Source organism: Netta rufina (assembly GCF_964035555.1).
Source record: "Netta rufina genome assembly, chromosome: 5".
In the NCBI taxonomy this organism is placed as follows: domain Eukaryota; kingdom Metazoa; phylum Chordata; class Aves; order Anseriformes; family Anatidae; genus Netta; species Netta rufina.
The window spans coordinates 6,159,138-6,185,615 of NC_140128.1; the positions used below are offsets into that span (position 1 = coordinate 6,159,138).

The 26,478-nt window shown below is 39.8% G+C and overlaps 1 protein-coding gene across 1 annotated transcript in view; it reads right to left on the reverse strand.

The window, feature by feature from the left end:
- Window positions 1-18,956, reverse strand: part of SYT9 (synaptotagmin 9) — a gene marked incomplete at its 3' end in the record, with an annotated part of 62,477 nt that extends 43,521 nt beyond the window's left edge. The window contains exon 1 of the mRNA XM_084287319.1: window positions 18,800-18,956. Within this exon, the coding sequence (XP_084143445.1) occupies window positions 18,800-18,947 (148 nt within the window). The 5' untranslated portion in view covers window positions 18,948-18,956. The remainder of the gene's footprint in view (window positions 1-18,799) is intronic.
- Window positions 18,957-26,478: the final 7,522 nt, after the last annotated feature.

Here is a 26,478-nt window from a genome sequence, read left to right on the forward strand (position 1 = left end):
GTATGTCTTTTCCAAATAATCTTGTTATAAATGAGTTAAATAATTGAGTTCTGAGAAAGCTGTCATCTCTGCAAATGCACCTGCCTTCTGTTAGACAGTACCCATATTGGCACCACATGTAGCGTACGACTCACAAAATGAACACATTTTGAAGAAAAAAAGTGGTACAGGTTACTGGGAAGCTGTGTTAGGAATTCTGCAGCACAAAACGATTGCTTAGTCTAAATTCTTAAGCTGAAAATAAAAGATACTTGATAGATCCCAAGAAGCCTGAAATACCACAACAAGTGTTTATGATCAACATCTGTAATCAAAAATAAATAAATAAAATAAAATAAAATAAAATAAAATAAAATAAAATAAAATAAAATAAAATAAAATAAAATAAAATAAAATAAATATTAGAAGATTGAAACAGAAAATCTAAGCAATGGTATCCATCAGCAATCCTATATTATTCCTACAGTAAAGATTGGAGTCTGCCATATTCCATGCAGTACAGCCCATCTTCCCAGGGCACACTCAGGTACACGGAACTGCAGCAACGTTTGCAGCCTCTTCTACTTTAGGATTTTGCACCTTTCAATCTTGCTGTGTTTGCTTCTAAAGCAAACTCTGCAGTAATCTTTTATTATCAACATGCTATTTTACACATTTATGTAAGAACATTAATCTGATAATTAATTGAATGGAAAATAGCAAAATAATTAACTAAAATAAAAGCAAGCTCCAAGATGTTTGAATGTGCTAAAAATCTACCCGTGATATTTAGGTTTGTTTTTCCACTTGCAATAGGTGAAACCAATATGAAGCAAATAATCACTGTTTCCATCCTGCATTTTGATAGAAGACATTTCTAATATTTTGTATGTACCATTATTGTCATTATTTGTCATACTCAGACCCTTGGAGAGATTTTGTGGAGAGATTTGGTGCTTGCAGTAAAGAGAATCTAGGCTGGCTGTACTGGATTTGCATTTTCTTTAATTAAGTGAGTTTGGCTAGATCTGTGTCTTATCTCCTGGAATAATTTTCTCCATAAAATTAGGACAGCTAGTTTCTTAATACAAGGAACTAGAGTATCTTCTGCTTTACAAAAGACGGCAAGCCAATGTTTATGATTAGCTGTTCCTTGAACAACCCCACTAGGAAGTGAAAGGAGCAGGTACTGTCAGTCTGAACTCTCAAACCAGACCTGTGCTCCAAGGTACAAATCCTTGGCAGTACCAGGAGACAATGTAGCTCCCCATTCCTGGGAAGGAGATTCTTGCACATTCCTTTCCTTTCTGTAGGAAGGGCTTCACTGTTTTGCTGTCCTAGAGTGCTTCTTGGCAAAGCTTTTCCTTTTATTGAGGTTTCTAGACAGACCGTGTTCATTTTGGAGCTTTGGCTGTTTAAATAGAAGATATTGCCAGGCTAAACTGGCAGATGAATTCACGTATGCGGTTCAGTGCTTCTTCCGTCTTTTAACATCGAGTATGCAGAGAAAATACATTCCTTTCAAGAGCTGCTCTACAGTTCCATATGCAGGAAAAAAATTGCCCCTTCCTACAGACAGCATGAACAATTTGTTTCAGCATCCATAGCCCTTGTCTTCCTACATTATACAGGAGGTGCCCCCATGAGCAATTTAGCATTGGGATAGGGAAGGAGAAATATTCTTTTTGGTGCAGATTTGCCTTACGTTTCTACCTGGGCTCCAGCAGTACTCAATTAAGCAAGACACACCATCGATGGGTGTGTTTGCAGTCGCTTTCCTTCTGTTGGGACCATGGGTGCAGCTAGGCTCCAGTGCACGGTTCTGCTGCAGCCCCAGCTCTAGGCTCACCTGACACACGCCTGGGACTGGCCACTGCTCCAAATGTCTCTGCACAGTGGGGACACTCGGTCCTGTAGCCACGGTGGTGTGCGGTGCATCAGACTCCTCGCTTGGGGCCACACAAGTTGATAATGTTGATTTATCTGCAACGTCTTTACACAAAAGTTATTTTCCCTGAAGTTAGTGAGATTTGCAATACAGGAGGACTATGAGTTTGGAACATGAACTACATTAAAGTCTTCATATTGTTCTGCTCTGAAAAGAAAACACCAAACACCTCACCACAAAGATCGCCTTGTTTTGAATTGTGTTTTTCTAAGCAATTAACTCCCTGCTTTTGAGATCCAAATAACAAAATAATAATGTATTGTATACTTTAGAATAAATACACTATAGCAATTACAGTTAATTGCATATGAGATTCTCAATGAGACCTTGGATAAAACAGAGGTGACAAGCAATTTAGCAGACTGTACTTTCAGTGCCAAAATCAATTAAGACATTCTAAATCCTGTAAACATTAATAGTAATTAGTAATCTGTATGTCACTCTGTGTCTTTGACTGATGTCCAGCATGTTCAGCCTTGTGTTTAGCTATGGGGAAGACTTGCTAGCAAGTATTTTAACTTACAGTCTACAGCACACATTTATTGAGAGTGGACAAAATATCTGCATTTATGTATGCTGCTGCTGGTGCCAGGGGCTCGAGACTATTTAGGCCAGCCTCTGGATGTCATTGATAGCATAAATACTGAATAAAAATTAATTACTAGGCAATACTAACTAAACCCAAATGAGTTTGGATATGAAGCAGCATTCCTAGCACTGAGCGTGTTATACAGTTTGGCTCACTATTAGATGACATTAGTAGCAGTGGATTAGAAATCCCTTTGGGGTTTTTCTGCAGTGGAATTCCACTAGTTGCAGTGTATCTTACTTCTTCTGAAACATGATTTCAAATGTATTAGGTTCACTCAAGCAATGAATAATAATAATAAAAAAGAGATAAATAACCTTAGCACAGAGAACAATAGTCATCATGGTATACAGCACAGCTTTTTTAAAGACTGGTTCAACTATAATCTTTCTGCAGTAGCCAGCTGCCTTGATAACACGGAGCTGCCTCCGTGTTATATGCCAGTCTCTCCAGGTTGGGGTACATAAACAAATGGGATATAGAGAAGGCACAACCAACTTTGCAGCATTCTTCAACATTTGGTTAGGTAAGGCATCCACCACTTCCCACTACTTACCATGGTCCCAAATGGCCAAAAAATAAAATTAAAAATAAAAATAAAAAATCATACTTCTGTAGCTTGATCATATTATGAAAAAAAATGTGCATAAAACTATATTACATGAACATTATTTTAAATCTCTTTAGAATCAGATTCTTGCATAGATTCCATAGTTGTGATGTATTTCCTTTAAATTAATGCTAATTCCCATCCTTGGGCTGACAGCAACTTGTTTTTGCCTTACTAATTTCCTGATGATTACCTTTCATGATGTAGATGTCTAATTTTTGCCAACAGTGTATGGCATTGCAGGGAAAAGTTGATCACACTTTTCTATTTTTGTGAATTGTGAATTTATTGTCATTAGCATAGTTTTATTATTCAAGTAAGACAAAAGGGAATAAATGAAATAAAGAGACCATTCAAATGCATCACTATACTACTAAGATCATAGAATCACAGAATGGTTTGATTTGGAAGTGACCTTAAAGATCATCTAGTTCCCACCTCAGAAAAGTAATTTGAAAAAAAGAAGTCATTTTCTATTTTATGCAACCACAAACTATAGTGCTTGGATTTTAAAAAATACATGAAGAGCTTGTACATCAGACTCCCAGTATCAGTTTCACTCATGTATGTTTCTTTGAAAATTTTCCTCTCAAAGACAATTTTCAGTTAAAGTAGTACAACAGTCATGAGATGAGATTTAGTGCCTCTGTCTTAGCCAGTTTTGAAAGCTGATTTAGGGTACCATTAAGTTGTGTCCCTGAATAGCATAAAATCAGATAAATGTAGGGGAAGGGAAGCATTTTTGAATGACTAAAATGTGAAATTTAAGAAAACAGAAAACATTTTACTCATAAGGCTAAGATTTTCACTTAAAAACCTGACAACAAGGAAGAAAGAGAGAAAAGGAAAAGGAAGCCGAAGGAAAAAGGACTGTGTGCTTCAAAGAGCTGCTTGTTCCAAATGTCTGGACTAGTGTAAGTTTGGCTGTCAGCAGGTTGCTCAGCAGTGTTGCAGAACTATGAGACAGTTTCTCTAGAGGACTTTCACATAAGTGGTAGGTGGTTCTTTTTATGAGTTACTTTACCATCAGGTATACTACAAAAATTAATAAACAGATGTATATCCTTAAATGGAGACAGTAAAAATACATTGCTTAATCCCCAACGTGGGCAAGGTGGGTCAATCTGGAGAAGGGGATGTGAAAAAGGCCTCTCCCTCCACAAAGCATAGTTTGTATTGTGTGTTTCTGCTATGAAATAATATGAAAGGGATTACTGTGATACTAATCCTTTCAGGTTTCCTTTCAAAAAGTAGCATGCTGAGATGTGCATTTGCAAATCTACCCAGGCCATGAAAGTAAATGTTTGAAAATCTGCGGCTTTTACAAAATGCTGAGATATGCAAAAGATAACTCCAAGTTACCCTGTTGCATAGTCAGATACAAGCTAGAGTCTGTGGTGGGATTTAAGTCTGAAAACAGAAATCCAAGCCTGCAAACAGATATCGTGAATAAATTCCATATCTAAACATTCAGATTAAACCCAGCACAGAAGCAGAGCTTTTGAAATCCTGCTTATGCTTTTATTTATTCCCATTTGAATGTGTATTCCATCAAATCTCCGCATCTCAATTATTGCTTCCTGGCTGATAACAGAGGCACATTTCTATTTGCCAACCTACACAAGAGGAAAATATATTCTGTTTATTATTTATAAGAGTAAAGTGCTGAGAGGTCTCATCAAAACACGGGCTCTTGTCTGTTCACTCTGAAAATACACAGAGTCCTATTCAGGAAGACTACTTTCCACCTAAGTCCTTGGGCCTAATGTTTTCTCTTGGCTGCTTTCTAGGCAGTTTTCTGTTCAGTGCTTTACTGACATCACACTTGAGACTTTCCTTGCTCTCCACTGATTGCAGGCAGGGGATTAGCTGGAGTTTTCACTGCATGTGAAAAAGACAACTGAAAGGGCAAAGAAAAAGCAGCACTGAGAGATTTCTCCAAGATGACACACCAAGAGACTGGCACAGCTCAGAAACGAGCTGTAGTTTCCAGTCTCCAACTAGTCATCTATCCAGTCAACTAAACCATGTTACTGCCTCTAACCATCACTGACTCAGACAAGTTTGTATTAATGTATTATAGAGCAATATTTGATACACAGGGATTTACAGCCAGACATCTCCTATACCCTTTTGTGCATTTGTAGTCCTCATTAGCTGTGGCTAAGTCATTCCATTACTTTGAACCAACCATGTCAGTATCATTCCATTAACTCATTTGCAGAGTCAGGAAAATACTCACTAAAAGCTTTTTCTTTTCTTTTCTTTCTTTTTTTTTTTTTTTTTTTTTTTTTCTTCTCTCTCCCAGAGATTAACTAAAAGGTAAAATAATAAGCAACGTTTGGGTTATTACACTCATTAATATTTATCTCAGAAACACTTAAGGGCCTGGCATGTCTTTGCTGTAACTTCCTGGGAATGGCACTACTTGACACATTCCAAAAATGGGGGTTCTTCTTGTGACTTGAGGGCTAGTTATCCAACACCTCTGTATCTAATATTTTTTTTCATTCCTGCCCTAAGAAAAAAAAAATCTTTATTTAGTGTCAGCTTTTGCATATTATCAACCCTGGCACATTTGCAATGGATCCAAGATCTTCAGTGGACACAGGCGCTGAGATAGTGTTTCTTTTAACATCAGTTATGTTATGCTTGGCAGGCCTTCGAGTGTATTTAGTGCAATCATGTTGCAGGGTTCTGGGGCTGCTACAGAAAAGTAAGAATTTCTCCTCTTTTACAGCCTTAGATGTTTTATACTCTGGAGAATTGGACATGCGTATTTCCTGGATGCAGCTGACTATTCTTGCTGCCATGTAATTCACTGCACCCCTTTACACATCTACTTTATCAAATTTAATTTGCTCACATATCTTTGAGATAGTATTTTAAGGCTCTAATTTTACAGCTTTCTGATCAGTTTTGCTTACTGAGAAAATGGAAAGGGAATGCTAAACATACTAGGGCTTAACACAACAGCAATGAGAAAAGAAAACAGCAGAGTCTGTAGGGATTGCACAGCTTCTTTGCACCTCCATCTCCTATACAGCATCCATCATATTGATATTGGTTGGGGTAAGAGAAAGGAGAACAGACAGCAAAAGAACAAAGGGAAGAGAGCGACAAATTCCTTTTTGTACACTGATAAATTCAACCTTTGCAAAAATATCTCACAAAGTCAGCAAGGCCGTTCCGAGAGGAAATCCAGTGTGGGAGACGATTAGGGATGCTGCTCAAGACAAAAGGGCCTGGTGAAATAGAAGGCAGTGCTGATTTGTGGGTTTGAATTCCCTAATTCCCCTCCCCTCCTCCCTGGCTCTCATGATTCTGAATGAAACATTAATGCTGCTTCAGATGCTTCTTCCCTCCAAGGCCAATCAGCTGCTCGGCAGGGCGTGAAGTGGTTGTTCATCTGAACAGCTAACGAGGAAGTGGAAGGACAGAGCTAATTCTCAGGCTTTTCCAGCACTGCTGAAGCTCACATTTGCCTTGACACGTGGGGAATGACCTGAAGAGCCTCTCTCCACTTTGGAATAAGAGAAGTGGTACTGTATTAATTCTGAGTAAACAAGCCTGGCTTGTCAGAAGAGATAATTTTTCACTATACAACCATAAACATAGTTTTGAGATTGGAGTGGACACCTTGTCCTGCTTAGTACCATGGCAACAACTGCCACTGGAAATCTTCCTCATAAGAGGGGTGCAGAAAAAAGGAGGTAAAGCAGCCAAACCATTGACAGTGTAAAATCCACAGACTTCTGTTTTAACAGCACTTGTATTCCTTCTTCTCACAGTTTACAGAACATTCAGAATGAGAAGTAAATCCCGAGATTGTATTTCAGATGTTCCTGGAAGTGACAAATTACTTCCTGCCCCGCCCCCCAACCCAATGTGGGAAGGAAAAAAAAACAAAGTTGAGGTGGCTGAGGCTGTTGCTGGTTCTGTTGGTATTAAGGTCTGCTCTGGTTTCTAGGTCCCAAGAAAAACAGAAAAGAAAGAAGAAAAATGCATTAAAAGGAGAAAGTGCAGTTTTTGTTCGCAGAACTGGGTCTCACTTGTAACACTACACCACGGAAGGACAGATACAGTAATTACTGTCAAATCACTCTGGCAAACCTATACCTGTGCACTGCTATTTTGGGCACTGCCTTTAGCTATTTTATAGTCACTGGCTCATAGCAGCAGATGAAAGAAATCAGCTTGACTAGTCAAATCACTCTTTATAACACAACAACAGAACAAGAGACAGGTAGAGAATGAATAAGGTAGGCATGAACACGACATTAACTTGAGGATAAGAGCAGATATAAAAGTGTTACACCTTCTACATTTAACAGAAGCTGGCAGGAACAGTGCTGCTGCTGTACAGGAAAGAGCTGACGTGACAGTTTTTACTTATGAGGTGAAGCCACGATGGTGAAGTTTTCTCTTTCTTGATTAACCACATCCCTAGTGTCAGTGTCAAATTATGCTTTCTCAGGCAGGCTTGCCAAACTATGAACTCTCTAAAAAAGGCAAATTTGACTCTAATAAAAAATAGAAATATAACTTCTTACCACAGAAGAATAACAAAGTATATCCACATCTTTTCCTGTCTACTATGTCCCTGTGGACCTGTGGACAGGTCCTCAGAATCCCAGGCTTCAATTCAGTTAACTCTAATTGCTGAGCAACAGCAAATCTGCTCAGTGCTCTCTAGCCCCTAAGGAATGTGAGTGATATCTGTTTCTTCTGAGGCCTGGCTGCCACTTCTGCTCCTCGCATCCATCTCCTGAGCCATGCAAGTGACAGGCTGACAGGCTTCCTGCCTGTGCCTGCTGTACTCAGAGGTTTCTGGGCTTTGAGCACAGTGGACTTGGTAGCTGTGCAGGAAAAAGAACTTCCCAGAAAGAGGTCCATTTTACCTCTTTTTCTCTGTGTGACAGCTATAAACCCAGAACAAACAAATCAAATGAAAATACTATCTTAACCCCTCACCTTTCTTTTTAATGGTTAAACCTGGTCTCTGTTCCCCTATTTTCCAGTCCCATACTTTCCTTCATTAAACGTGGTGATCTATCTCACTGCCCTTGACTTGAATGGAAGGAATGCTTGTTTTGAGTCATTCAATCCATCTCTAATATTTGTCACTTTAAAGAAAGAAGAGAGATTAAGTAAAGTTTGATTTTTGCTACCATGAGTATCTTAGTGGCATCTGCAGAAAGAAGGGTCTTTCTGATGGCATGATCTGCTGCAGAGTAGAGGGCAATCATAGAATTAAACAAATTTGGAGCTATTAGATTAAATTTATCTCTATATCACCCCAAGCAAATTGGTAACGCTTAACAAAACAGTACTGTTAAGAGCACAGTTTTCCATTCAAAGCTTGCTGTATTTTTAAGCAATACCAGATCTGTTTTCTCTTGTATTTGTTTGCCAGTGGACGTAAAAGCTCTTTTCAGCAGGTAAGAATTGTCATAATGCCATTGCTACATATCCAGCATCAGCCTTACTATAGGGAATAGAATAGCACTCAGCAAGAACAAATTCAATACCTGCTTTATTTCCCTGTAGCCATACTCAGGAAATACTCTGCCTTTTTATGCCATGTAGAGAGACCTTAGCATAATGAATACTTGAGATCAGCCTATTTATGGTAGACTTCCCCAAAAAGGTAGAATATCTAGTCATCAACTTTATTCATTAAACTTCTCTGGGAAAAAAGAAAAAAAAAAAAAAAAAAAGGCACCTCTGTCTTAAATGGGTAAAGCATCTGCAGCAAATGGAATCAGGAGATTATAAAACTTGGCCTCATTGATAATTTTCTATTTAACATTGCACATTATGTTGCATGTGCAATATTTGGATAATTTACTGAATTACAACTTGTAACTATTTGCAAAATTTGATAAATGTGAGAAATAATTTCTATAATATCTTAGCACATATTAGCAAAATCATTAACTATATAGGCATGTACCTCTTGCAAATTTCAAAATGGAAAGTTTTAAAAGAGAACTCAAAATTTTATACAGCTGTGGCTAGATGGCTCATGAGATAATCTGTATGTGAGATGGGTGAAATATTACTGTGTAATCAACAATACATGATACAATTACATTCTCAGATCATACTAAATTTGTGGAGAAAATGAACGATACTGGTGAGCTCAGAGAATTAAAACAGATGAATTAAGATTAGAAATGTGAGCACTAAATAGAATGAGATGCTGCTGCAGAATTTGAGTGGGGATAACCAAATGAAAAAAGAAATCAGAAACACAGGTATACACACACACATATATACACATTTAGAACACAAATGGGAAGACCAGACACAAAGCAACCTAGTAAGAATGACAAAGACTAATTTTCAATAATAGATTTTTAAAGATAAATACCTAGTGCTTGGCTAGTTATTACATACATACCAAGAATGTACTTGGGGAATTTCACAGATAGTAAAATAGAACTAAAGTCTTTTGAAAAAAAAACTTCCTGATGGAAACACAGCAAACTGAGGAAAAATATTTCCAAGGGAAGTCAGGAAGTCTTTATCTTTTTGTGTCTGCTGAAAATTAAACTGGAAAAAAAAAAAAAAAAAAAAAAAAAAGAAAAAAAAAAAAAAAAGAGAAAGTATACTTAAAGCAACAATCTTTCAAACCCTAATTCTTAATTAGCATGAACTTTGAAAGTTTTAATTCTGAAATCATTAGTTCCTGAGTTTTTTGTTAGTACGCTGGATTTACCATTTGGTAGACACACGTCAGCTGTATATTGGCCCAAGGCATACAGACAAGTATACCAGTTTCAACTGCATCCACTCTATTTTTGAATTCAAAATAACCATAGGAAGTATAAAAGAGAGAATCTGTAGCATGTTTGCCAAAGGAAGCCAAACTGATTTTACTTGGCTAATGAATGTTGAAAATCCAAAAAATGCAGCTAAACATATTGAGCAACATAAAAACACACAAAATTCACTGTGATTATGATAGCTAATGTACCAAATGTGCAAACCACCAGCTGTTATGTATGACATTTTCTTTATGTTACAGATTTTTTTGTACTTTCCAGATAAAAGGATCAAGTACTCAGTACTTAACAGTAGTACAGAACATGCAAAGAGATTTATCTTGTAAAATGATAATCTTTAGGAATTGAGGATTGTATAAGTTGCCACTGACAGCATTTTTATGAAAAATCCTTCCATCTGTAATTAATTATTCTAAATTCTTATCCCTTGAACTAAAATGTTGTTAACAGTATAAAAGGGACATAAAGCTTTAGACCAAAATAATATCTCTCCATCTCTTTGGTCTAAATAAAGCCCCAAAAGAGCTTAAATTAATGACAAAAATAGAGCAAAAGATGCACCAAAGTATTCTTAAGTACAGCTTTGTGCTAAATCATCAAGGATCTTCACTTTCAGTGGGGGAAGAACTAAAACCTAGAAATGTGGTTTTTACCATAAATGTAAACAGAAGAATGAATTGCAAAAATATGATGCTCCTGTACTATGTAAGAGAAGAGCCAGGAAGTACAGCTTTCAGTTACAATTTTGTCTTGACTTCTTATTGAAGACATTATTGACCATATTGCTTGATCTGCATTGTTCACCTGCCTGGTAGCTCTTCTTCCCAGGTCATGGTAGAGTAAGTGATGGAAGAGAAGGGAAGGAACTGTAGTGGATTCTTTCTACTTCCGCCCCATATGTGAAGGGGTAACCAGGAGTGCTTTTGCTTCCAACTCCTCTGATAAGCTGACCTGTAATCACTGCATACTGCTATATCTTTTTACTGAAGGAAGAGAAGGGGCAGGGGCTACCTTTCTTCTGACTCGGTTCAACCCAAAGCCAGTACTTAAGCTGTCACTGAACAGCACAGTTGCTAACTTCTCAAATCAAAGTCACAACCGAGTAATGAATAATAAATTCCAGATATACACCCACTCAGTTCAAAACACCATTTAGATCTGTACATGGTTCAAAACAACTGGAAAAACAGCAGGTTTTCCCAAATGAAAATAAAATAAAACAACAACAACAACAAATATTTCCTATATATCTTTTTTTCCCACTGTAGAAGCACTGTGAGAAAACAAGGCTTAATTCCTGAGTATAAGAGCAGTCTTCCAGGTCAATGCCAACATTGCTCCGCCTATGTGCAATGCACTAGTGGAACCACTGGGACACAGAGGAATCATGGAACAGGATTACAGTGGGAAATATTAACCCCTCTCCTGTTGTCTGATAGTGTAGAATATTTTCCAAGAGAATTAATGGAAGATTTATTAACACAATTTTCTTTTTTTTTTTTTTTTTTAATGAGCTGATTAAAAAGGGGAATTGAGGTAAGGCAGGAGCAACAAATTTCCCTAATACAGGGAAATATACTACTCAGTGGCAAAAATGCACTTGCAGTGTATCATACGACTCTTGAAACTGTTAATCAACAGCAATCAAATTTGTGACAGAAGTAGAGATTACCAAGTTTAGTTCTTGCTTATGTCATGCAGCCAATTCAAGAAAACAGATCCTACTGTTGCTACACTGAAGGAAAAATAGCAGTTTATGTTCAACCTCTACTTATTACACACCAAAGATGCTAAACTGCCACACAGCCTCGAGACTGAATTTAACTGGATCTGCTGTTCACAGAACTGCTTGTTATGACAGTAATCATTTTGGAGTTACATTTCTAGGTCTCTGAATTGTCAGTGTAATTAAACTCTCAGAAATTAGTTTGGAAAGGAAATTTCCAGAAAGCTATCTGCGGGGAGGAATGTGGACGAGCATTTGGACTTGGATCACACAGAAATGTAACAATGCTGTTTTTGCAAACTGTTAGAATTTTGCATTCTTGTAACACATTTATGTTTTTGATGAATTAATGACCCATAAATCCATTACAGTAGCACCTCTACATAAGAGATTGGGGCTTTAAGTCTCCAAACATAAATTGCTGCCTGCAGAAATTAAGCTTAGAGATACTTCTTAGGAAACTGCAATTAGCAAATTCTTCCTCCTCTCCCCCCTAACTAAGGGAAATGTGCAAACCCTATTGAAATAAGACTTATGACAAATGCAGTGATAAAGTTTTAGTGGCAAGAACAGTCATATGTGCTAGGGCTAAATTTAGCCTCCTGTTTTTCATCAGCAAAACTGGCATTTAAGATGAGAATTCAGGTATAAGACAGACTGTGTGCTATTTAGCCTTCCTACTTTTTAAAAGGTTGTTGTTTTGTCATTACTCTTTTGGGCTATTTTCAATGATGAAAACAACAGAAGTTTGGTATGATTGCTATATAAGAGGGAAGCCAAAACACAATGGAAATGGAAGCCCCAGAATCCTCTTGCTTTCCACACCTAGGCTGAATGCAGAGGCCAAGAAGGTCTAAAAGCCACCTTTCTTCTTTTCTTATACAGCTAAATTTGCTCTCCCCATGACATCCAAGAGCAACCAGAAGACAGGAATTGCACTAGTCTTAGTCAAAGGGACTACAGAAAAGTAGTCCCATCTCTTTCCCTAAATTGGAAGTACTGCTATGCTAAGGGCATGTATGAAGTTGCTTTGCACCACTAAAAACTGTAAAATGACTTCACTGGTGAAAGGATCTGTCCTTTCATGCATGAACAGTATTTAATATAACTACGCTCCAACCTAATCAAAGTTCAAGATCACAGTTTTATAATAAGAATTATCTTTGTAGTCTTCCTTTTCTCTGCCTCTGGAGTGTAACTTGTAAGCGAAACATCTACCATCTAACATATCTCTAGGTTTCATATGAAAAGAACACAATTTTATCTGGGAAAAAGAATCTCCAAGCAGTTATATCAAAGTAAGACATTTATCTAGAAAGAGAGCGATGTATCTACTTTTCATTTTTGTTCGTATTCTCCATACTTTTAAAAAATTTATTATTAATTAATTATTAATAATATTAGTACATAATAATTATAAGTTTATAGTATATATAATATATTATAAGTATAATATTAATAATTAATTAATAATTAATATTTTTAAAATTTTATTTTTATTTTCCAAAGAAAAAGTTACAAGCCATCAGGTCATTATTAAGCACGCAGTATCTTTTCTTTCAGCATTAATTGCTCTTTCTTCACTTTACTTCTAATTTTAGTTATCTGTTTAGCACACATTTTCCAGGAAACCCAAATACTAAGTTCCTCCAGTATTACAGGAAAGTTTCTGAGTGCCTATTTCTTTACACTAGCAGAGCATCTCAGAATATAGGCAATATGAAATACTTATTTTTACCTTCTGCAGACTTTTTTTTTCTGATTTTTCAGAAGTGAAACAATGCATATTTTCATTTTAAAAATACATAACTGCACTGTATTTTCTTTTTAAAATCTTGAAACAGTACTTTGGTTTTTGAAACTCAAAGTGACTTGGACACTATATTCATCATTCATTTGACATCATCAGTGAATGCTTCATACTTGTTTTCTATTTTGTAAGGAGCTTTGCACTAATGCAGCTTATAGAATACTATCAGTTTTGCATGGCAGTGTTTTACATTCATCTTGCAGAAGGAAAATGAAAATAGAGGAAGCAATCACTCATAATGAATAAAAACATACTGAAAGTTATTTTACCTACTCATATATTTTTCACATCTTTACAACTTTGTAAATGCTTTTTTTTGCATTCATCTAGATAAATCCAGATGTATTTAGCATCTTGAAGGAATTCTGCAACTTGTTATATTCATGGAATGCAATTTTATATGAAGGATTTTGCTTTATTTGAGGAATTACAAATCGTATCTGGAACAGGCTGAGGAGAAAAAGTAAGCTGAGTATTAGCTTCCTGCGGAACAAGCTGTGCCCCAGGATGATACTCTGCACAAACTTTGATTCTCACTTTTCACTGGTAAACTGGGAGGTCACATTTCAGCCAATTAGGACTTTTTGCTTCTTTGTTCATTTTCTTTCCTGAAATTGGAAGTGTACTTAAAACAAACAAAACAAAAAAGTAGTGATTAATAAGATTCTTAAATCCTACTGCAAGAACATAACTTTACCTGTAATTGTACCAATATTGTTCCTTCAATGTCTTTCAGATTTCCATGCCCACTTTTTTGTTTCTTGATTGTCAACTGTCTTTAACTTAATCATATAATAAAATCTGACTTTCTGACACTGTACAACATTTATCTTTTACTTACAAACTGTAGTATACATTAAGCCTAATGGTATCACTATACCCACAATATTCACCATGGATTCCATTTTAGCATCTGTTAGTCAATTTTGAAGTAATTAAGAATAGCATAAGACTTTACCGGCTTATTCTCAAGAGATGCAGTCCAACACAAGAGATGAGGACAGGAAGATTTAATTTTAATGTCTACTCTTTATTGCACTTACTATGACCTTAATGAGAATTCATTATGATTAATGGCCTAGACTTTTTATATAGGCTTTATACAGACTATATAAAAAGACTTCTATAGACTTTTATAGTTTATACAGACTATCTTTTTTCTTATCTTCATAAACATCTTTTTGCACAGTCTTCAGGTTCATAACAGCCTCCTCTGAACTTTGTAAACTTTTTATTCTAAGATTTCAAGGGTTGCAACCTTTTACTCTTTGACTAAATGTAGAAAAGTTCAACCTGTAGAATGTGCTAAGGCCATGCACTTTTGTCTAAGACAGTCTCAGTGTGCCTTTTATACTTTTCTGTTATATAACTGAACTTTACTGATATCCAGTAATACCAATAAACACATAACTATGCATTAAGCACTTTGTTCCAGTATTTAGCAGTCAGTAGAAGGTATGCAGGCAGCACAAGTCATTTCAAAGTTGGCAAAACACTACAACAAAAGGCAATGCAGAAATTCATTAAGTCTATGCACAGCAATTGCAACCTACCACTGCCATCTCTGTGAAGTTCTCCTTGTTTAAAAAAATAATAAAAAATAAATAAACACACCAAAAATCACCAAAAACTATAACAACAACCAGGGCTTTGAGGTTGATTTCTAAATCGATTTCAATTCCGATACAGTCAAGTTAACCAGAACGGAAAGGTAATTCATACTCATGTACCAGCTGTTAGACTAAGAGTGGGACGCTAGATCCAACCACCAAAAAAGGCTTAATTCTTCTCTTCCGTGCCAAAATCTAAACTATCCTAACTTGAAGACATGCAACTTTTTCTCTTGATTTTTTCTCAAAACATTCATCTTTTAAAAAGTTCACTCATACAACATGTGTCCTTTCTAGCAGTTTTGATTCATGCCATGCCAACTTTTTTAGTTGCAAAATCTATTAGAGGAACAGTCCACAAGGAGATGCAACTTTTTTGGTCTTAACTCCTGTTTTATTAATTGACAGTGTCTCCATTCAGCTCTTCTGCCTTTGTGTTTTTCTTACACATTGGTATAACCCCTCCACTCAAGCAACTTCCATTCCTCATCTGCAACAGTTGCTGCTGGCTTTAGTTGTCACAGGGGTGATACTGTGTGATCTTGAGTGATTGTTTTCGAACTCCCATATGACTAACATGGTTTTCTTTTGAATATCTATGAGGTAATATGTAATGTATTCATAAGGGAAAATTTATATTTGGTGTGCTCAAACTTTTTGCAGCACTTTATCCTTATAAAACCCTTCTATGCTATAGAGATATTAACATTTTACAAGTGGAGAAGGGAGGAATGGAACAGACAAAGATGAATCTTGTTAAGGTATCCAAATGCTTAAGGATGCCTACTGGGATTTTCAAGAGAGGTCTGACATATAACTGCTATTGAACTAATTGAAAAAATTTTCACTAAATGCCTAATTTGCATTTTTAGTTTTCTGAAAACCTTTAAAATCTGACTCACCCATGTCACCCTTTTAATCCAGCAGACCAGTGCATTCAGTCTGGAACTCATTAGCCCTTAAACTTATGCTCTAAGCAGTTCACAGTGCTTCCCATAGGACAAGGTGGATGAAAAATAAGTTGTGCATGTTCCAAACACCCAGCCCGGTGCCCTCCCTCCTTCTCTGAGTCCCACACCATGTTCTCAGATGGTGGGGAACCAGTATCTACTGTGCCTGTCCAGTCCCCCTACCATTCCCACAATACAGCCAACATACATGAATAGCTCAAACCAAGTGGGCTGCTGTAAAGCATCCGTGTCTATCACGTAGTTGGGGTAGGCAAGCAGCCACTTTATTGGAGAAAAAACACATACAAGCATGCATAAACACCTTAATTGTTGTACAAAAACCCATCATGAATGTTTTCTAGCTGCACTTTTCTCAACTCGAGCAATGTTGTACACATTTTTAGATAGGTCTGTTGTCTGGCCCTAGAGGAGGTTGCTCAGTTTGGCTAATGCATTCACACAGCAAAGAAACATGCGTTATAGCAATTACAGCTTCTTCTTTTGCCTGTTTCTGCTAGGACGATGCTGTCTTTCAGCACAGGTTTTCTTCACCTCCCTAAATTTAGGCCACCAGTTGCTGGAGAGTGGCTGGACTTGCTGTCAGGTCCTTTTTCATGACATTTCACCATTGTTAAGTCAATGAAATTCACAATGTAAATCAAGACAGTGTGATTGCAAATCTTATTCCTTCTTTTTGGAAGTCAGGTACACTGTCTTCTTACAGCCCATACCATCACATCACTGGTTAAACAAACCTCATGGGCAGACAGTTTACTGGGACAACATATGTATTTTAATCAAAGAAATACAAGGCAGGGTAAATTAGTAAATTCCTGCCATAACATTGCTACTCTACAGACGTGGTTTCTGAGTCAGGGCTCATGGGTAATGTGTTGCCTGCTAGACCCTCTGAGACTGCCTGCAGCTGCAGAAAATAAAAATGTTAAAATTGAGGCCAATAGGAAGATGCTGCCTGCAGCATAATTGCTCGCTGTTGTTGCACATCGGCTGGCGAAGGTTAGAGAGCGCTGCTCTGTGTAATTGAGCGGGTTTGCAACAGTACCAGAGTCTGTTTACATAATAATGTATAATAATAGTTTAAGCAGAACAGGTAGAAATAAACACAATTCAGTGTTTTGTCTTTAGGTAGGGGTGATGAATTTTTACTGAGCACAGCATGTCTGAAAAATGCTCCCAAACCAATGCCAGGTATTCTTTGCCTGAGGCTGATGGAAAAAACAGGCACCTTCTTCAAGGAATCCAAAAAGCTCTTATCCAAGTTAGCTGAGGCTGAAGTCTTCACATGCATTTCTAGTAATTTAGTATTCAAAGAGAGCACTGATTTAAGTAGACATTTTGGGAATCATCACCTGATATACAAATATGTGATTAATCCCTTGGTAAATGAAAATTACAGAAAATCACAGGTGTCTGTTGCAAAAATTACTGCTTATGTGAACAAAGCAATTAAATCTGTCTATATGAACAAAACAATTAAATCTGTCTAATTTTAAAAAATCCTTATCAAACAGTGCATGAATTACTTTAATTTGAACATTTCAAGTGAGAGATAAGCCAGAATGGCTGCAAATAAATTTGGATATGAGCAGACTGAGTATAGGAAAACTCCTTATTCATTTATTGTGATAGAAGAGCTCCCCCCCTCCCCATTTTCTTCTTGATACTGGTTTCCTCTGGGCCTTTTAGCATATCCAAGCATTTGTCAGGAAGTTGCACTTTGAGTCCTACTTCAGGTTTCCCAGATCACATAAAAGCGTTTAAGATTACAGAGTAATTTGACTGCCCTGTGCTAAGTGAGCTAACTTGTCCCAGGGAATATTACAGAAAATCATACTGTACTGTGCTGATCAGCTGATCTAGCACCGAGGCTTTTCAGCACTACAAATGTTTACCAACTTCTCTTTTAACTCTTTAAATTTCTGCTCACAGTGAGCAAACTCCACTTGAGGGTGTTAACATAAATACATTAAGCTCCTAAGTGAAACTGTACTTTGCCTTTCCCTTATGGCCAGAGGTGTCCAGAACATCGTCAGCCTTTCAGCGTTTTGGACTAGTTGAAAGCTTAAGAAGCTTCCTTAAGCGAAAGTTTTTAAATCAGTGCTGTGCCAAGACACAAGAGGCAACCATAATCCAGCCGCACACCGTCACCGTACATCTCGCCAGACCTCCGGCCCGCACACCTGCTACGGAACTGCAAGGAGCAGCCTTTGCAGCCTGCCAGGAGGCAGAACTGGGAAGTTAGGTTGGATGGAGCCGTGCGTGAAGTGCCCCGAAAAACCCTTAGGAGCCAGCGCCGCGGGGAGGGCCCGGGGAGCACGGAGAGAGCCCCGAGCCCGGCGACGCTGCAGCAAGCTCCGGAGGCGGCTGCACCGGCCGAGGATGCCGTGCCCCGAGGCGCCGCACCGGGCAAGGATGCTGTGGCCCGAGGCGGCCGCCGAGGCCGCCCCCGGGGCCGCGGGTCGCCCAGCCGGGCGAGAAAGTTGCCCGGAGCCCTTCCCTCGGCCGGCAGCAGCCGTGCCCGGGAGTCCCGGGGGGGCCGCGTCTCCCCGGAGCGCCGGGCTCCGCCCGCCTGCGATGCGAGCGAGCGCCGGGCGCCGCGGCGGCCGCCGGCGGAGCGGGGGAAGGTGCCCCGGGCCCGGGCTGCGGGGGTGCCCCCGTCCCTGGCAGCGGCCCCGCGGGGCCGGGAGGCCTCGGTCCGCAGCCCCGGCCCCCCTCCCGACCCCTGCGGGGGGTCCTCCCTCCTCCCGCCCGGGGAGCCGCGGTACCTGAGTCGGTGAGGCGGGGCCGGGCTCTGTCCCGCAGGTAGTAGATGAAATCCCGGCAGTTGTCGTTCTCCACCGCCCCGACGGAGCAGAGCTCGGCCAGCAGCTGCAGCGCTTTCTGGCAGATCTCGTCCTCCCTGTCGCCGGGCATCGCCCCCCAGCATCCTCGGGCGCGGAGCGGAGCTCTGCGGTCAGGCGCCGCGCCGCTGCCCGCCGCCGGCCCCGCCGCCGCCGCCGCCCTCCTGCAGCCGCCCGCGCCGCGGGGCCGCCGCCCGCATCCTCCGCCAGCGCCGCCGGCCGCGCACCCGCCCCGCCGGGCCGCCCGCCGCGCCCCCCGCTGCCAGCTTCGCCCCGCCGGGGGCCGTCCCGCAGCCTCTGCCCGCCGGCCGCGCCGCCGCGCTCCTCTGGGGCGGCCGAGGAGGAGGAGGAGGAGGAGAGGAGGAGGAGGAGGAGGAGGAGGACCCACCAGTTGAATGCGGGAGCGGGGAGGGCGGGCGCCCGCCCAGCCGCGCCGCCGCAGCTCTTCTCGGCGCGGGGGGCACCCAGCAGGGGGTCCCCATACACCCCCCGACAGAGCCGGGCCGGGGGAGAATTTGCAGGGTGTAGGAAAGGGAGGCCTCGGGTGCGGGTCTCTGCAGGCAGCAAGCCTCGGGAAACTCTTCTTCCTCCTCCTCCTCTTCATCACGAGCCAGGCCCTAGCCCCCTCTTTGCTGGTCTGCGTTTAGTGTCTATAAACAGTTAAACACCGTGAGCTCTTTGCGCCTCGCTGCCTGCTCCTACTCAGAAAAGATTACATTCACTCAACTAATTGTCTTGAAATTATTTCGCAATAAATAATGCGTGCCCCAGCAATCGGGAGCCTAGCGGAGGGGAAAACGTTTATAGTCTGAGTCCCGTGGAGCTAACGGTGTGCTTCAGCTGGTTTGTGGGGCGGGTTAGGAGGAGTTAAAGCATCACTGACAAATCCCAGGCACCCGAGAACCGGGCCCAGCTTGAGGAGCAGGCAGGAGAGCCTCCTGCTCTCCCGGGGGAGGCAGCAGGCTGGGAAGCCACCATCCAATGCGTGTAGTTATCCAGAGAAGCAGGAAAGGTGTGAGGTGCTGCTTGGCCCCCTGGACTGGTCGGCAGGGAGGCTGTTGGTTTTGTGAGGAGAGAAGCTGAGAAGCTACTACATTTAACTTGATGTTTTATGGCTCTGTTTTAGAGTGGTTTATGCAAACATCAGAGGCCATGATAAGCTTGGAAAGTTCAGGCTGGTAGTTCAGCCTACTGCTCAAAAACTGGTGATAACTGTTCTAGAATAGTGCGTACAGCAACATCTTCTGGTGGAAACTGTTTTTGTATTCTTTCTTTTTTTTTTTTTTTTCTTCCCTCCCTCCCTCCCTCCCTCCCTGCCTTCCTTCCTTCCTTCCTTCCTTCCTTCCTTCCTTCCTTCCTTCCTTCCTTCCCTCCTTCCTTCCTTCCTTCCTCCCTTCCTTCCTTAAGAAAAAACTATAGCAGTGAAATAAGTTACAACATACTCTGTGACTAGGGAGGACATTAACAACAGAAGTTGTTTACTAGTGTAAGGATTGCTAGTGCTTTGGCACCATTGCATATGTCTCAAAGGCATGAGCTTTTTCCTTTCTAATAGAAAAATGGTGTCTGTAAAACATGGTTGTATAAACCAGGTGTAATTCCATCAGCAAACAGGTAACTGTCATGCTGGCTTCTTCTTAGAAGTTAATCATAGATAAAGAAATGGCCTGTAGCTGTTATACTTACTGAAATCATACTTCTGAAGCCCAGAGATATTCATAAGTATATGTTTTCACATCCAAGCAAGAGGAAACTTCCTACTAAAGAAGGGCTGTAGTTTACAGAACTTGGTAGAACCTTGAGCTACCAGAGATTTCCTTTGGGGGAAAACCACTCTCAAAAGGCTTAGTGAATTATTCACATTTATAAGCTCTATGGGGATAGCAACTCTTTCATCTGTAACACCGAATCGAGTACTGGTCAACGCTGGTGGAAGGTAATAAAGAGGAGGAAAGACAGAGGGGCTGTTAAAGACCACTGATGGAGACATCTGCCAAGTGCAGTCCAAGTAGTCAGCGATCATGCCATACCTAGAGAGCAGTGCTGCTCTATAGCTTGTACTGCATCCAGGACAGTCGAACCTATCGACTGAGAGTGATATTAACGCATTTACTGAAGTGTGGTTCTTTTCCTGGGGGACCATAAGCCCAGCACTAGCCTGGAATTCTAGCTTGCCGCAGAGTGAACTATGGACGGCCTGCTGATGAAGTGGTAACTTCTTTATCTTTCTCCTCTAATTAAAATATATTGCTTCATTTTTGAAACAGCAGCAATTTGAAGGTGCTGATACATTTGTAATGCAGGTGGTGGTGGTAGGAAATTTTTCAGAATCTAATGGAGGAAAGACCATGAAATTGCTTGGATGTCACTGCTAGTAAACAAAGACATCTATTCTCAAAAGCTCTGAACAGGTACTTAGTGCACTGTCCAAGAAAACTCCTAGTCTTTTTCTAGAGATAATTACAGCAAATGGAATCTGCAGTGTTTAAAAGCAAATGCAATTCTCATTCCAATGAATAATTGTGAAAACTAGATTATATCTGCCATTTTGTTGCCATTGAATGCATTTTTCGATTCTTGCTGTCATCGCTACTTGTGATGAGCTTACTCTTGTCTCAGCTGCAAATTTTGCCCATTCAGGGCAGGCGGTACACTTGAGAACACCAGCGCGTGCTGCCCTAATGAACTGTGGTCCTAGAAGGGCATTGCGTGATGCAGTGGGACACTCCTGTTAACCTGATGTTGAAAGTTACAGCTTGTACTGATCATAGGTGTATATATTTGTTCTGTTTAGTGCAGAGCTGCCCTCACACAGCACAGTGTACTCAGAAGTTAGAAAAAAATCCCCTAGCCCACTAGACATGGAATCAAAGTAAGTTTAACTCTTTGACCTACAACAATTCTGTCACCCTCACTTGACACATTCTTCTTTCTTACCTTGAAATAAAGCTTTTCCCCAGTGCTCTAGCAGAAACACAAGGGTTGCCTGGCAATGAAATCATCTTTGAAGCACAGGTGTGCATGAAACAAATGCCTTTCTGGAAGAAAGTAGGCAACTTGCATCAGAATTTTTATTATGCCTATGCTGTAAGCAGAGCTCATCAAGTGTTTGGCAAAGTTTTGTACCTTTCTGGTCTGGTAGCATGCCCAATTACAGACCAAATGGATTCAATCTGGCTTTTGTTGTTGTTTGGAATTCCTTTTTGCAATTTGATACTGTCCTTGTTTTAAGGGGATTTATAGTCTTCTTCCTCAGCATCACACATCTTTGGGTGGAATGTGCTGTGCATCCACCACACAAACCTCTTTTACATTAGGAGGGAACTTCAGCAGCAGTTTTAGCAGCTCTCTTGCTTGAGAGTAACAGGTGGGTGCATGGGCAGTGTCAGGGAAGGAGGAGCCTGACTCTTCTATGAAGAGTTACCTCTCTTTAATCACAAGTGGAAAGAAAGAATCTGTTAGAGCAAAATCACAGTCATTCCAAGCGAAGCCTGGTTTTGTTCAGCGTTAAGTGTCCCAAGCTCAAAATTTCCATTTTACAGTCACCTGGAAGGTGAAGGCACCAGTGGAATGACTTTGGTTTGTACTGTTCCTTTTTTTGTGCTTTAAATCTCTGCAAAAGATTGTCTTTGGAATTTTTTAACCACTTCTCCCTCCAGATTTCCAAAGAAACATGACCTGTAGTTTGTGTTCAGATTTTCTATAATTTTTGAAATTAGAGACTTCAAAACTGAGATCTGAGACATTTATTAATTCCTACTACTACTGATTCCTGTGGGAAGCAGAAGCCCACTTATGCAAAAAGGAATGCAGGACCCAAAATCTGGACTTGTCACTGGGTTTTCAGCTCAGAGAGACCTTTTCAAAGCAAATGACTCACAGTAGGAGACATGATCCAGTATGGGCTAATCTGAATTCTGAGATAGCAGCATCGGATAAATGAAAGGATGGAGTACTCAGCTTACTCCTTAACATTTCCCAAAGGTCAAAGGTTTGAACCAAGTCAAAACTATGACAAACTCTCCAAGCATTACTTAAGAACCAGGTTGCAGCACATTTTCTTCTCTGTAGCTCAGATATCTTCAGAATAACATCAGCAGAAGCTGAATCCCACTGGCTACTCAGTGAAGCCATTCAAAGAAATAAAGCTGTGGCTGTGATCCAAAGCAAGCCACGAGGCAGTGCTAAGGAATCTTTGAAAAAACATCTAGCAAAGCTTTGAGAAAAGTTGGGCAGGTGATGGCCGCAAACAGAAACTGCATTGGCTGTAGCAAGTTTTCAAGCATTTTAACTTTGAAAATAGTTCATATAGTTGTAATTGCTAAACAGAGAAATGTTAGATAAACTTACTGAAGTTAGGATATATCACTATATGTAGATCAACAGAGAGTATAGCATCAGAGGGAGAAACCAAGGTGACATACTAGGAGAAGAGAAGGTCTGCGCACCTACATACAACAAGTTTGTCATACTTCTGAAGAGTTCATTAATTTTGATTCCTTGTGCTTCTTGGTACACCAAAGAACCAGAGATCCCAAAGACCTTGTTTGCCGTTGTTCTCCATTTCATTATGCTCTCATCCAAGCTGACACAGTGACTTGAAAAAAGAAGGCATCAAATTATTTTCTTGCCCACCCAAACAGTCTATTTCCAGGGACTGCTGCACAGCGTACCTCTAAGAAGTCAGCTTTACTTCAAACAATGTCATTAAATTGATATGTCTTGCCACATGCTGCCTTCTGTTTTCTAACAATGCTAGATGTCTTATTTATCCAAAACCAACAGTTTTGATCTGTTGGACTACCTGTTGCCAGCCCAGAGCCTGACGTTAGTGCATAACATGGGTACGTGTCAGCATAAAAACGTTCCTTCGTGCTCAGAAACAATCTGCCTCCAAACACAAATCTCCAACAGCAAAGCGATTGTTCTTCTAATCCCAGTGCCTCTGAGCAGAAAAGCTCTCTCCTGTAACACTGACACTTTTTCCAACCAGAAAGCAGCAGCAGTGGGCTGTTTAATGGAAGAAATAATTAAGCAGATCAACTTTAGATGAACACAAAATGAACTAGATAAGCTTTTCATATAGCCACCAGACAGATGATGCTGGTTCTGGCTCAGGAAATAAAAAAAAAAAAAAGAAAAAAAGGAGATGCTCTTTACAGAACATGAGGACTAATGTGTGCTTCTGAGCTCCCCCTTTCGGCGTGGCATCCCAATGGGGGAGTTTTTCTATTAGACTGCTGATGCAAAATGAGCTAATATTTTTCTGGTAGGATTACACACTGTGGGTTTTCTAAATTTAATGGTAAGAATTATAAAGAAGCTCGCATGGATGGCCTCAGATGTACAGGTATAAGCTCTACCATATTTTAACACACTACTCACCTACTATGTGAGTAGGTTCATTGAATGCTGTAGGATTACTCTTCTGAGTAAGGCTTCAACCAGCACTGGAGGGGGTCCAATCCAGTTCCTAATTTGTAAGGGTTTAGACTGGGATATGACACAGTTAACATGCAGTAGCCTGAAGTTCTGGTGATTCAGAAGACACGTTTCAGCAGAAATAATCTGAAAAAGAATTCTTAATTAGAAATTTATGTGGCTATCAGCAGATCACTTTGAGATCCTTTGTCAACGAGAAGAGCTATATAAATGCAAATTTCTTTCATGGAATTCATTTTATTTATCCATTTTATTTAAAAATATGAAACAGAGTTTTATTGTGTTTTGGTACTAAATATGAAGGGCTAGATACATCTCTGTTGCAAGCTTTTGAAACTAATAGAGTTACAGCACAAATGAAACTGTCCCTGGATATCTATTATGCATTACTGAAAACAGAACGTAATATAATTTTAGCATAAGAAATATAATTTTTAAATCAAATTCAAGCTCTGTGCCTACCTCACATTTTCATATGCTTTTGTTCCTTTGTACTCCTAATCTTTTTTACAAATGTAGTGCTGGTAATCTAAGGAGTTGAGGGTGGCTTTTTTGTTTGTTTGTTGGTTGGTTGTTTTAAAAATGGTTCACTCACTCTAGGTTTACTTCTAGGTGATTCTAGATTAGATTCTCCATCTGATACTAGATTCAATTCTAGAGTAGATGGGTTATATGGACCTTGGGTTTGTCAATGACACAGCTGAGATGCTCTGGGCAGGGATTACAGAAAAGCAAGTTCATGGGTAAACAGTTTGCTGATGGGTTGGGCTCAAAGGGTTTTAGTAAATGTGTTTACATCAGACAGGTGGGCAGTCACTACTGGGGTTCTACTGGGCTCCATTTTAGGGCCAGTTCTCTTCCATATTTTTAAATATGATCTGGATGCAGGACTCGAATGCATGCTAAATAAGTTTGTAGCTGATACTGAATTAGGAGGAGGAGCTGTTGACTCCCTTGAGAACAGAGAGTTCCCAACCTACTAGAGTTCAAGAACAATTTGGACAACTGATAAAGAGTTTTATAGATCCAGACATAAAGATTTTATGTACTGGTAGCCCTGTGTGGAGCCAGGAGCTAAACTCGATGATCCTTGTGGGTCCTTTCCAACTTGACATATTCCATGATTCTATGACCCTAATCATGAGCTGCAAGAAGCATAACACTATCTTGCTCTGTGAGTTATTCCTGAACAGAGAGCAAAATTACAAAAGTGATGGTTCTTTTCCTGATTTCTATGTTACTTGGTAGACTATTACTTAGGAAAGGGAATACGCTGAAGAGTGTTCCTACATTAACCTGGACAACCATTGTACTTCCTGTTTCTGAGGCATTGTGCCTAATATTCTCCTCTCATGTGCTGAAGCATCTAAGTCCTTAAGGAAGATGAAAAGTTGATTTTGGAAAAGAATCCCCTGAAAATGAGGTGTCTTACTCCTTTAAGGTTTACCCCTGAAGTTTGTTATTTATGTTAACATGCTCACAGGAGCCTGGTGATAACAAGGTATGAGCTGGTCCTATATTTTATGAGTATCCAGTCAACAAACTACGACAACATCTTTGTTATTTATAGCACTTGTGTATTTGTAAATGAATGAAAAGTACATGAGAAATTACATGTAATAAAGGTCACTGAAAATGGCTTGCCAAAAAAAAAGTTATTATAGGAGTCCAGCTAATATTCAGGACTGTATGTAAAACCTGAAGAAGGCTCAGAAAACTTTAAAGCCACTGAATAAAGTAAATGTTATTATGTCTAAATAAAACATTTTTTTCTAGTTCAAAAAGCAGAATCACCTGGGACAAAAATGATTTTCAAAATTGGTATCTTACTGTCTAGTAGGACCTTTATATAATAACTCATTGATTGTCCAGTGGCACAGTTCATGTGAGTAGGCATAAAAGATCTCAATCATAATGTGGACTGGAGGAAAGCTCTACTAATGTATTTCCACTCAGCAGCTTACAGCTACTTATTACTATTTCCTAACTGAAAGAAGGAATAAAAACATTTTGTGGGTTTATGGTTTATAGCTTGCTGAATTTATAAGAGAAAGCTAAGATAGCAGCTCTTGATGTTGCATTTAAGTCCTTCAGCTGGACAGCTGAACTGGAGAATGGCTACTCTTACACAAAGAACAGAAAATATATTTCTGTGTGTGGCC